A 12,259-nucleotide genomic window follows, 5' to 3' on the forward strand; every position below is an offset into this window, starting at 1 on the left:
GTTTTGTAGTCTTAATGTTTGTGTGAATATGTTTTGTTAAAATTGGACATGAACACTAGCCTCAGGTGTTTGACAAAAAAAAACCCTCGGACTATTACTCAAATTGATTCAAGTGAAGTAACTTGTAAATGTGATTATAAATAAATATATCACAACACCCACGAATTCAAAAAAGTTGGGTGGCATCTGCACTGAATAAAAGAAGCAGTAAAAAGAAAAAGAGACTGGGTTTCCTCTATTTTTTCAATTAATTACGTTGTCCTACCCAGTGCTCATTCGGACACAACCTCCCTCTTTCTTGTATGGTGGTAAGAAGGGCAGCTGAGGTCCTAGACCTTCAGCTCCCTTCAGTGGACGTCAAGTCAAACATTTTGACAGAGGTCCTGAAGCCAGATGTCTCCTCCTCTGAGCCCTTCCTGGCATTCAACAAGGGCTTGACTGATGTCCTTCTGAGAACTTGGTCCAAGCAAAGCACAGGAGGTCCTGTGGATAAGACAATTGCCCGCCGCCATTGCCCTGCACCGGGTGACCCACACTTCCTCACCAAGCACCCTACCCCCAAGAGCTTGGTGGTACTAGCTTCTACCTCACAAGATCCATTCCCTTCCGCACCCCCGGACAGGGAATCCAAGAGGCTGAATATTTGGGGTAAGAATTTTTTTTCTTCCGCCAGCCTTGTATTGTGGTCAGTGAACACTGCTTACCTATTAGCCGGTTACTCCCACTCCCTGTGGGAAACGATTGCATAAGTGCTGCCACAAGTCCCGGAGGAGTCCCGGGCCATCCTCTCCCAAGCAGTATCAGGCAGTAGAGAAAAGGCAAATTTCACCAGGCTTGATATGACCGACTCGCTGGGCAGAGCGTTTTGGCTTTTCTAGGGATGTCCAGGCTTCCCTCATGGACATGCCATTTGAAGGCATCCATCTCTTCGGAGACAAAGCAGTCATGGCCCTGGAGCCCTTGAAGTACTCACTGGCAATGGCCAAGTCCTTGGGCCTCTCAGTGGCCACACTTTTGCTGTCTGCTTTTCACCCCTTTTGTGGCTACGGAAGGGGCCTTCAGCCATGCCAGCCTTATTCCAGCCAAAAGGCCATGCACGTTTAGCAACCTCTGCGTGGCCATGGGCACGGCTCGTTCCTACCCCGTGGGTAAAGTGGCCAGAGGTCATGTTAGTCCACCCACCACCCCTGCAACCTCAGCCTCCAAACCCTCCCAGCCCGCCCTTCAAGAATATGGGTGGCCAGTTGGTGGCAGGATCAGCCATCACTGGCAAAACATCACATCGGACAAGTGCATTCTTCAGATATTCTGAAGGGGCTACTTCCTCGCTATATGTCTTCAACTTACGACTGGCTGGTGGAGGATCACTTGACTTTGCTTCCGGAGGAAGTCTTGACTTTCTTGGCCAAGGGAGCCATAGTGAGGGTTCCGGTTCCAGAAGTAGGCTGTGCCCGTTATTCCTGCTACTTTCTGGTCCAGAAGAAGGAGAGGGGCCTACGCCCTATCCCAGATCTGCGATCCCTCAACTATTTCCTCAGAAAGGAAAAGTTCAAGATGCTTACTCTGCCTCAGGTCTTGTCTGCCCTAGACCCACGGAGACTAGATTCACATTCCCGCCCTGTGGTTTGCGGTAGGCCACAAGCACTTTCAGTTCATGGTGCTCCCCTTTGGCCTTACCAGCACCCCTTGGGTGGTCTCCAAGGTGATGGTAGTGGTATCAGCTCATCTGCGCAGATCAGTTTTGCCAGCCTTCCCCTATCTCGATGACTGGCTGTTGAAGGCGAGCTCGCCCCAGGCTGTTGTCTCCGACCTCCAGACTACATTGAACCTCCTACATTTACTGGGCTTCACTATCAACATGCCGAAGTTACACCTGACTCCCTCTCAGGAGCTCCCGTTTATTGAAACTATTCTGGACATAGTGCAGTTTCGAGGCTATCCGCCCAAGCGGCAAGTCCAAGTTATGATATCAATGTTTCAGCCTCTACCTGGGATCACGGTGAGAATGGCTCTGAGCTTAATGGGCCTCACGGCCTCCTGTATCTTACTTTCAACGTATCCCTGATGGCATATGTGGGCTCTGCAGTGGAACCTGAAGTTCCAATCGGCGCAGCATCAGGGAAATCTCTCCGACATGGTCCGGATCTTGGAGGGAATTGTGTAGGACCTGCAATGGTGGCTGACCAACTGCGATTGGGTCAGGGGCAGACCCCTCTCCCTTCCCCACCCAGCTCCCATAGTAGTGACACATTTGTCACTCCTGGGAAAGGACGGCCCTCTGGGAGAGGTGGCGATCAGAGGACTCTGGTCTCCAGCGGAATCCGGACTCCACATCAGGCTGCTGGAGCTATGTGCGATTTGCTTGGCATTGAAAGACTTTCTCCCTTCTCTGCCGTGCGTCTCTGGACATGGCTGGAACAGCAGGGCACATCCCTGGTGGTTCAACACTGGCAGGTTCTCTGAACGCCAGAGCAGACTAGCTCAGCTGTCGATGGCCAGCGGATCAGGAATGGCACCTCTATCTAGAGGTGACGTAAGGTCTCTTTCAATGGTGGGGTGAGCTTTGGTTAGATCTGTTCGCCTCTGCCAATGTGAGCAGTTTAGTGCACTGGAGTTTCCCAGGCGGCTCTCGCTCAGAGACACTTTTCGTCTCGAGTGGCGCTCAGGCCTTCTATACGACTTTCCACCCATACCACTCCTGTCCACAGTGCCCAAGAAGATCAGGAGCGATTGGGCCAATTCATTCTTGTGGCTCTGGATTGGACACGGAGAGTTTGTTATTCTGACCTTCTCTAATTGAGCATCGATTCTCCGATCAGGCTACCCCTTCGGGGCATCTTCTGTCACAACAGCAGGGGAGGGTCCTCCACCTAAACCTGTCATCTCTACGTCTTCTTGCATGGAGATTGAGAAGCTGTAGTTGATAGCATTCGACCTTCTTCCCGAAGTCTGTAATGTAATTTCGGTAGCCAGGTGTCCCCCTACCAAGACCGTGTAAGCCTGACGATGGAACACATTTGTAAAATATTATATAGAAAGATCTATTGATCCTCTTTCTGCTTCCCTCTCTCAAGTTCTGCTTTTTATTTTGACCCTTGCACAGCAGGGATCTGCTATGGGCACTCTCAAAGGGTACCTTTCGGCTTTGTCTGCCTTCTTGAGGCTGCCAGACCAACCCTCTTCATTTACATTACCTATTGTAAATAGATTTCTTAGGGAGTTGTACATGTGTTCCCACCTGCCCCTTTCATCATCCCTCAGTGGGACCTTCATTTGGTTCTTACCTTCCTGATGTGTGCTCTGTTCAAACCTCTACAAATCTGTCTCCTCTGGCTGCTTACCATCAAAACAGCCTTTTTAGTGGCAATAACTTCTGCCACGAGGGTGAGTGAATTGCAGGCTCTGTTATCCAAGCCTTCTTACCTGACCATCTTCCCTGATAAGTTGGTGCTTCGCACTAGGGCCGCTTTCTTACCGAAAGTGGTAAAACCATTCCACATGGGGCAAACAGTCACCTTGCCCACTTTCTACGCTCCTCCGCATCACTCTAAGGAAGAGGAGAGACTCCACCATCTGTACCGAAAAAGTGTCGTTCTACCTTGATCGCTCTAAAGAGTTCCGGGTGGATGACCAACTCTTCATAGGGTATGTTGGCTCAAAGAAAGGTTGTGCGGTGCAGAAGAGGACTATCTCATGATGGGTCACCCTCTGCATAAAAATTTGCAACTCTATGGCCAAAAAGCAGCCTCCTGAATGCTTAACAGCTCATTCCACCACAGCTAAGGCTGCTACAACGGCGTTGCAACTTGGAGTTCTAGTTCTGACATTTGTCAGGCAGCAACATGGGCATAACTGCACACATTTACCAAGCACTACTGCCTGGGCAGTCTAGTCCGCAGGGACAGCCTTTTTGGCCGCTCTCTCCAGCAGTACTTCCTGGTCTAAACGTGTCTGCAGTCCCTCCTCTGGGGATGGTATTGCTTGGATATCTATTGAAAGCTAAGGAATCTGCAGCTAGATGTCGCTATCAGATGGACAAGTTACTTACCTTCGGTAACGCCTTATCTGGTAGAGACATGATCTAGCCGCAGATTCCTTACCGGCTCATTCACCTCCCCGCACTGCGAACAGGTTTTCAGGGTCAGGGCTGATCCCTTTCAGGGCCCTATCTGTTTAAAACACACCAATGTCAGTGCATTCATGCCTCCACGCTCCTGGCGTGGAAAGTCATAAAAAGTAACTGACGTAAGTGCTCCGAAGTGGCGCCTATGTAAGCAACGTTGAGATCACAACGAGTGATACAATGTCACACAGAGCCGACCAATGCCACCTACCAGCACACAAGGGTATTGTTCGAAGAAAAATCTTCTGGATCCAGTCAGATCATGGGAAATTCAAAGATAAGGAATCTACGGCTAGATCATGTCTCGACCAGCGGAGGAATTACCGAAGTTAAGAAACCTATCCATTATTGTGTTCCGCTGAAAAGCAAAGTGTCTAGTACTGAGAGGTTCATGTTGATGCATTTCAGTCATGTGCTTCGTAACTATCTTACCCCGCACGAATTGTACAGAATTTACACAGGTCGTTCTATGGATTTGTCCTCAATGCAGACAGAGTGGAGCTACGTTTGCACACTTGGCATGGTATTGTGACAAAGTCATGACCTACTGGTGGGAAGTAATGGTAGGATTGCATGGTATAACAGGAATTTTTCCCAGCCTCTCCTTTTGACACTCTGGGTAAGAGACATGATTGAATGGGCACTGGCAGAGGAGCTACATATTAGGATGGATAGAAAAGATGAGAAGGTGAACAAGGATCTGGATACACGAGGAACCACACTGCCAGCAATTGGGAAGGCAAAGAATGGAGGGAGTGAGACACTGATAAGGCCTAATGCAGCAATAGGAGACATCCAGGTCTATTAATCCTATCTAAGGATTGGTGGGGGGGTGCATATAGCAGCCAACTCCCTTATAGCAGCCAACTCCCTTTTGGTGGGAACTTCTCATTCCTTATGAGTGGTTGCCAGGTAAGAGCGGCTCCAGATTCGTATTAAGATTTGGGCCGAAAGAGGGGAAGTCTATAACACCTTTCGGGAAAGGAGGCTTCCACGTAGTGTGGGAACACCCCACATTCACAGCTGCTTAGAAGTAACAGGCATGCTGCCTACGGAAGAGCAGAGTGAGAGATTGACAGCTACATTTTGGAGAGTGGGGTTGTGCTAGGGGTAGGACAAATAAGGGAAATGGAATACCTCCAGGGAGGGAGGAGGGATTGTTACAGTTTATACAAAAGGCTGCTTACTTTTACCTGAAAGAAGATTATATGGGATCTAGATTCCGGGGGGAAGAAGCGTGCAGCGCTACCGCTTGAGACAGAGGATGTCATGTGTTCCTTTAACTCTGTCTTCCTCTGTAGGCACACAGTGAGAAGAAGCAGCGGGTGCGCTTTCAGCTGGAGATCTCAAGTAACCCAGAGGAGCAGCGCAGCAGCATTCTGCACCTGCAGGAGGCAGTGCGGCAGCACGTACTGCAGATCCGCCAACTGGAGAAACAGATTTACTCTATTATGAAGGTGAGGATGTGATCAGGTTGTCTGGCTTTGGTAGGGGGTGGTATGGAGTCGCAGGATGGTCCTCCACATAACCCTAAAGAAAATGTTTCTAACATTCCAAAGTTTCAAAACAATCCAACAAAAAATAGTCCACTGAGTTTTATCATAATAAAGAAACCCACTTGTTCCTGAGACTGAAATCAAACATGTACACGATTGTCAGTCATTACTTTACCTGCCTCTACATTGGGATAATTTCACAGAAGCCACAACATGAGTAGTCACTCCATCAGGAGTACTTTAGCATCACATGTTGATATTTTTTATTTAATAAATGTGTGTTTATATATATATATATTCATTGAAAAGCCAAATGTTAAAATGACGTTATAGTTAGGTGTTGAAATCAAAACTGTCTAAGTAGATAAATCTGAGAGAGAGCTGGCAGAACAGCATGAATCGATTACCTGGATAGGCAACTAACAGATAGTTTCTGGAAACTAACCTATGAATTAATAAAAAGGTCTTCTAGTACTGAGAGGTTCATGTTGATGCATTTCAGTCATGTGCTTCGTAACTATCTTACCCCGCACGAATTGAAAAGAATTTACACAGGTCGTTCTATGGATTTGTCCTCAATGCAGACAAAGTGGAGCTACGTTTGCACACTTGGCATGGTATTGTGACAAAGTCATGACCTACTGGTGGGAAGTAATGGTAGGATTGCATGATACAACAGGAATTTTCCCCAGCCTCTCCTTTTGACACTCTGGGTAGGAGACATGATTGAATGGGCACTGGCAGAGGAGATACATATTAGGATGGATAGAAAAGATGAGAAGGTGAACAAGGATCTGGATACACGAGGAACCATACTGCCAGCAATTGGGAAGGCAAAGAATGGAGGGAGTGAGACACTGATAAGGCCTAATGCAGCAATAGGAGACATCCAGGTCTATTAATCCTATCTAAGGATTGGTGGGGGGTGCATTGGTGAGCAAAAACAAGCGGGAGGATGGTATATCTATAGACAACAGAAAACATTTGTATTATTTTGAATGAAAAGGTAAGGTTGTTGGAATAATGTATTGGATGACTTTCAAAGGGTCCCACAACGACATGCTGTAGTGTAGTTCCTATATTCCCAATAGGCTCTGCGCATTGGAATAATATATCCTACAGATGTGACGTAGGACTTATGTCTACTAGGTCGCTATCGAATATATTAGACTTAAATGTGAGTGCCAGCTAGCTCAGAGGTAACTAGAAACTTTCTCGAGTTCACAAGAAGGTATTTAGTTAATGAAAACCGCATAAACATGACAACTTTGTTTCCCCAAGATAAAACTGATCTTCAGAGTTGTGGAAACAATAGATAGATATTTTGCTCAGTCAATCGTGCATGCTTCGTTTCACCAGAGGTGCAGAGAAATAGAAAGACGGGCGTTTTCAATAAAAGGATTTATTGAACAGTCTTCTTTCTCAAGCATAAGAAATGAACTGCTAAAATCGTAAAACTGGTTGCAAAATATAATGCATACAGTAAAAAGAGTAGAATAAAATAATACTGTAAGAGCATTGTATGGTTCCTAAACCATAGATAAATACATACATAAATAAAAAAAAGGCTAAAAAGTACTCAACTGGTGCTTCTAAAATACGCTTTTCACGATGTACCTAACCTAAGCTTAGTAGGAGGGAAGAAGTAAGTGAGGTGTAGCATACATTTAGTATTCTTTGCCAAGAATCTGTCCAAGATTTCTCTTGGGGTCTAATCAGCTCCGTACCTTGATTTGGAATGAAGAAGGTCAGGCTCAGGACTCGATTTCCCAATAACCGCAAGGGTAGCTTGGAAACACTGGAGCTGGATTTCTCGGCAGGAGAAAAGACAGCGTCTTTCTCAGTGCGTCTGCTGGAGGGTCAGCTTTCTTCAGCACGTGCAGTAGCAGGGCGCGTCGGGCAAGTAGGTTCGAGGCATGTGGGCTGCTAAATTCATATCTTAGCATTAGATCGCCGCCTAGTGTTGGGCTCGGATGATTGCACATTGTTGTCCTGGAAGAGTCTTCGAAGTATCCTGAGATAGGTGGCTCCTCCCCTGGACTACAGTGCGCATGGGCATCGGCTCCATCCCCAGATTGTTTTTTTCCGCCATTGGGTTCGGATGTGGTCTCGACGTCTTACTGTCGGAACCAAGTAAAACTACCTTTTAGCGGCCAAAAGGCCTCGATTTTCTTGCGTCGGTATTGTCTGCGCACGGTCTCGAGTCTTCCGTCTCTTGGAGCCGGAATAAGCGGAGTTTTCTTCGCTCTCTGAACTTTGAGGCCTTCTCATCGCGACACGACTGCAAGCCTTTACGGACATGGAGCGGAGCCCGTTTAAGTACTGCCCGCTCTGTGGGTCCAAGTACCCACACATCGATCTACACCCCGTGTGTAACAAGTGCCTTTCGCCGGACCACGACGACGGCAAGTGCAAGGCCTGTGCACAGTTCCGCTCCAAGAAAACTCTCAAGCTTCGGCGCGCGGTGCGCTTGGAAGCTAGGCAAGCGGCCCCGGATCCGGAGAACATCTTCGGCGACCAGGAAGAAGAGGTCCAGGGTCACCATCTACAAATCTCCCCATCACAGACGGAGGTCGAGGCGGATCCGGGAGACGACGACGGAGTCGCGGGTCAAGTCCTCGAATACGTCGAAGAGGTAGGAGACGACGATGAGATTTATGGGGCCGCGGCAGACAGCTCGGGGGACGAGCTCTGCCCTGAAGGTTACGAGGATGCCGACCGGGACACGGGATCGCCTGTCGGCCTTACCCAGGACCCGTTGCCGCAAGCCACAGCCCCGCCTTCAGGCCCGGCTACGGACTCACTTGCTGGGCACGCTGTTTCGAAACCGAAACTGAAACCATCGGGGTCGTCAACACCTAAAATGGCCGACCCGAAATCGAAACTGAAACCTAAGGACTCGAGTGTCCCTAAGATGGCTGCCGTGCCAGTGAAGAAATCGGTGCCCGTCACCCCATCGGCTCCGTCGACCTCCGGTCCGCAGAAGCCGAGGAAGTCTGTCGATTCCGATGCTCCAAAATCGAAACCGACGCCCGAGGAAGGGGCCTCCAAGAAAGATGGTCGGCACGGTTCAGCGGCTACGGCGCCGTCCAAGCCCGCCAAGGTCGGCTCCAAAGAGGCTACGCACAAGAAGTCTGCGCCCCGGCCTCAAGAATCGGAGGTGCCGAAGACGGTTTCCGCGCCCAAAACGCACAAGGCCCACGAAGAAGTCGGATCCGAGGGACCGCTCAAAGCATCCTTGTCGGCGACGAAACCCACTGGCAGTGTACCGTCCCCCATTGCGGAGTCACTGCAGAGAATCAGGGAGAAAGCCTTTGCTCCATCGGCTCCGATGCCATCACCGCAGCCGCAAAAGGACACTCCGGCAAAGCCTTCTGGAAAACTCCTCTTTCTCTTGCCACCTAAGGAGGCGCCGAAAGCGTTTTCGACGAAATCGGCTCCGAAACAGGGTTCCTCGCTGGCTGACCCTCTTCCACGTCGTGTACTCGGATCGGAAGACGATTCAGAGCATTTCATCGATGCTGCCACCGGCAAGCTGACACTCTATAAAAGAAAGATCACTTCTGAGCCGGTGGACTCCTACATCATCCCACTGAAGAAAAAGAGGGTGCCCCTTGACGCCTCAGGCCTCACGGAACCGATCCAGCCTCCTCCAAGACGGAGCCCCACTCCCTCCCCAGAACACTCTGTGGGTGAGGGGTATGATGAGGATGAGCAGTACAATTTCCCTATCGATGAACCTGATGTACAACCGGATTCATACGATGACACTGGTGACCAGAACACCCAAGGTGTGGGCCAAGACCCGCAGACCTTTAATGCACGTGCATCCCCGACTGAGGACTCAGCAGGATTTCATGCACTAATTGAAAGGGCGGCGGCCAATCATGATGTGGACATGCATGCCGACCCGGTTGCGGAAGACTTCCTTTTCGACACCTTTGCGATATCTGAAAGGACAGTAAAAACACTTCCTATGCTGAAAGGTGTCCTCAAACATGCTGGGGACATTTTTAAGGAGCCTACGAGGGCGAGAGTGGTCAACCCTCGCATTGAAAAGAAGTACAGGCCTGCACCTGCGGACCCCGCCTACATCCGGGGACAATTGCCACTGGACTCTCTTGTGGTTGCCAATGCCAGGAAACGTGCCAACTCCCAGACAACGGGTGAAGCTCCTCCCCCGGATAAGGAGTCCAAAGTGCTAGAGGCAGGAGGCAAAAGAGTAGCTGCACAGGCAGCAAACTTTTGGCGCATCGCCAGTACACAGGCGCTCCTGGCGCGTTACGATAGGGCGCACTACGACACCCTAGAACAGGTTATACAACACCTGCCCTCACAGTTCCAAGAAGGCACCAAAATGCTTATTGAGGAAGGAAAGCTAATATCAAACGCAGCCATCAAGTGTGCACTTGACGCTGCGGACACAGCTGCTAGGGCTATCAACACTAGCGTTATGCTGAGAAGACAAGCGTGGCTCCGCATCTCAGGGTTTAAGCAGGATATTCAGACAACAATTCTTAATCAGCCAGTCAATCCTGATAGTCTGTTTGGTCCGGATGTTGACACCACCCTAGAGAAAATAAAGAAAGACACAGAAACTGCTAAGTCTATGGGGGCCCTACAGTCCCAACAGTTTCGTGGCAGCAATTTTCGTCGCTCAGGTGCACGTGGCGTCACCAGAGGACAGATGGGTCAACAATCCCAGTTCTCCAAAGGTGGGGCGCAATCCTCGTTCACTAAACAGAACAAGGGAGGTTACAGGAATAACAGCAACAGGGGTCGCGGCAGAGGAAACAACAGCTCCCGCACCTCTACTCCAAGCAAACAGTGACTCTCTGTCACTGCCCCCCGACCACCTAACACCTGTCGGGGGGAGACTGCAGCAGTTCCTGCCCGTCTGGAGAAACATCACCACAGACAGGTGGGTGCGACAACTAGTCCAGTATGGTTATTGCCTAGAGTTGAAATCCACTCCACCCAACATCCCACCAAGGCAAAGGCCTATGTCCGCAGAGCACTTGCACTTATTGCAGCAGGAAGTGGTGGCGATGCTGCAAAAAGGCGCAGTCGAGCTCGTGCCGGTGGGGGAGGAAGGCACAGGGGTATATTCCCTGTACTTCCTTATTCCAAAGAAGGACGGTTCTCTCAGGCCCATTCTCGATCTACGTCCCCTCAACCTGTACATACTATCGGAACATTTCCACATGCTTACACTGCAGCAGATTCTTCCCTTGCTAAACCAGGGAGACTTCTTAGCAACCTTAGATCTCAAGGATGCTTATTTCCACATTCCGCTACACCCGTCACACAGGAAATACCTCAGGTTCACTATTCAAGGCAGGCACTACCAGTTCAAAGTCCTACCCTTCGGAGTCACAACAGCCCCGAGGGTGTTCACCAAGTGTCTAGCGACAGTGGCGGCGCACCTCAGGAGGCAGAATATCCATGTCTACCCCTACCTAGACGACTGGCTCGTACAAGCCAAGTCAGAGCGACAGTGCGCCGCAGACATGTCGACTACAATTCGCCTGCTTCACGATCTGGGTTTCTCCCTGAACTACCCAAAATCGCATCTTCAGCCGGCACATGTCCGGCAGTTCCTGGGTGCTACGATCAACACCCTGACAGCCATGGCTCAGCCAAACCAAGTCAGAATCGACAGCATTCAGTCGCTGATCCAACGATTCAGACCACGACACTCCCTGCCAGCGAGAGTGTTCATGCAGTTGATAGGCATGATGGCCTCCTGCATCTTCATAGTCCCTCACGCACGGTTGCATATGCGCCCGCTCCAGGAGTGCTTAGCGAATCAGTGGACACAGGCTCGTGGGCAATTGACAGACCTAGTGTTGGTTACCAGTCGGGCATACGACTCTCTGCATTGGTGGACTCCACACAACCTTTGCAAGGGCCGACTGTTCCAAGAGCCTGTGCCGCAGATTATCCTGACAACGGACGCATCTCTCCAGGGATGGGGAGCTCATGTGCTCACTTACACAGTGCAGGGACTATGGACGACGCAGCAACAGAAGATGCACATCAACTATCTGGAACTGATGGCAATCTTCATGGCGCTCAAGTCCTTCATTGTACATCTGAGCAACAAGGTCGTGCTAGTCCGGACGGACAACATGACCGCGATGTACTACATTCAAAAGCAGGGAGGCACCCACTCGCCACAGCTGTCTCATCTGGCTCAAAGCATGTGGAAGTGGGCCATTCAGAGGAACATTTTCCTCATGGCAGAACACCTCCCAGGAAAGGACAATCAGATGGCGGATCTGCTCAGCAGATACAGCCATCAGATGCACGAGTGGGAGATACACCCTTCTGTTCTCCACCCGTACTTCCAGCAGTGGGGTCATCCGGAGATAGACCTGTTTGCCACAAAGGAGAACGCAAAATGCCGACTCTTTGCCGCCAGGTTCCCTCACCCACAGTCGCAGGGGAATGCGATATGGATGAACTGGTCAGGCAAATTTGCGTACGCTTTTCCGCCAGCCCCTCTAATACCGCTGGTCGCAAGAAAGCTAAGGCAGCACTCCATGACTCTCATCCTGGTTGCTCCAACGTGGGCACGCCAGGCTTGGTACACCACGTTCCTCGAACTCTCAGTGGTGCCGCATCAAAGACTGCGCCT

At 50.0% G+C, this 12,259-nt stretch overlaps 1 protein-coding gene across 1 annotated transcript in view; it reads left to right on the forward strand.

Moving 5' to 3' along the window:
• Positions 1-12,259, forward strand: part of BLTP2 (bridge-like lipid transfer protein family member 2) — a 748,021-nt gene that overhangs the window by 565,208 nt on the left and 170,554 nt on the right. Inside the window, exon 30 of the mRNA XM_078680109.1 lies at positions 5,425-5,580. Within this exon, the coding sequence (XP_078536235.1) occupies positions 5,425-5,580 (156 nt within the window). The remainder of the gene's footprint in view (positions 1-5,424; positions 5,581-12,259) is intronic.

This window comes from Lissotriton helveticus, chromosome 3_1, assembly GCF_964261635.1.
Source record: "Lissotriton helveticus chromosome 3_1, aLisHel1.1, whole genome shotgun sequence".
In the NCBI taxonomy this organism is placed as follows: Eukaryota; Metazoa; Chordata; class Amphibia; order Caudata; family Salamandridae; genus Lissotriton; species Lissotriton helveticus.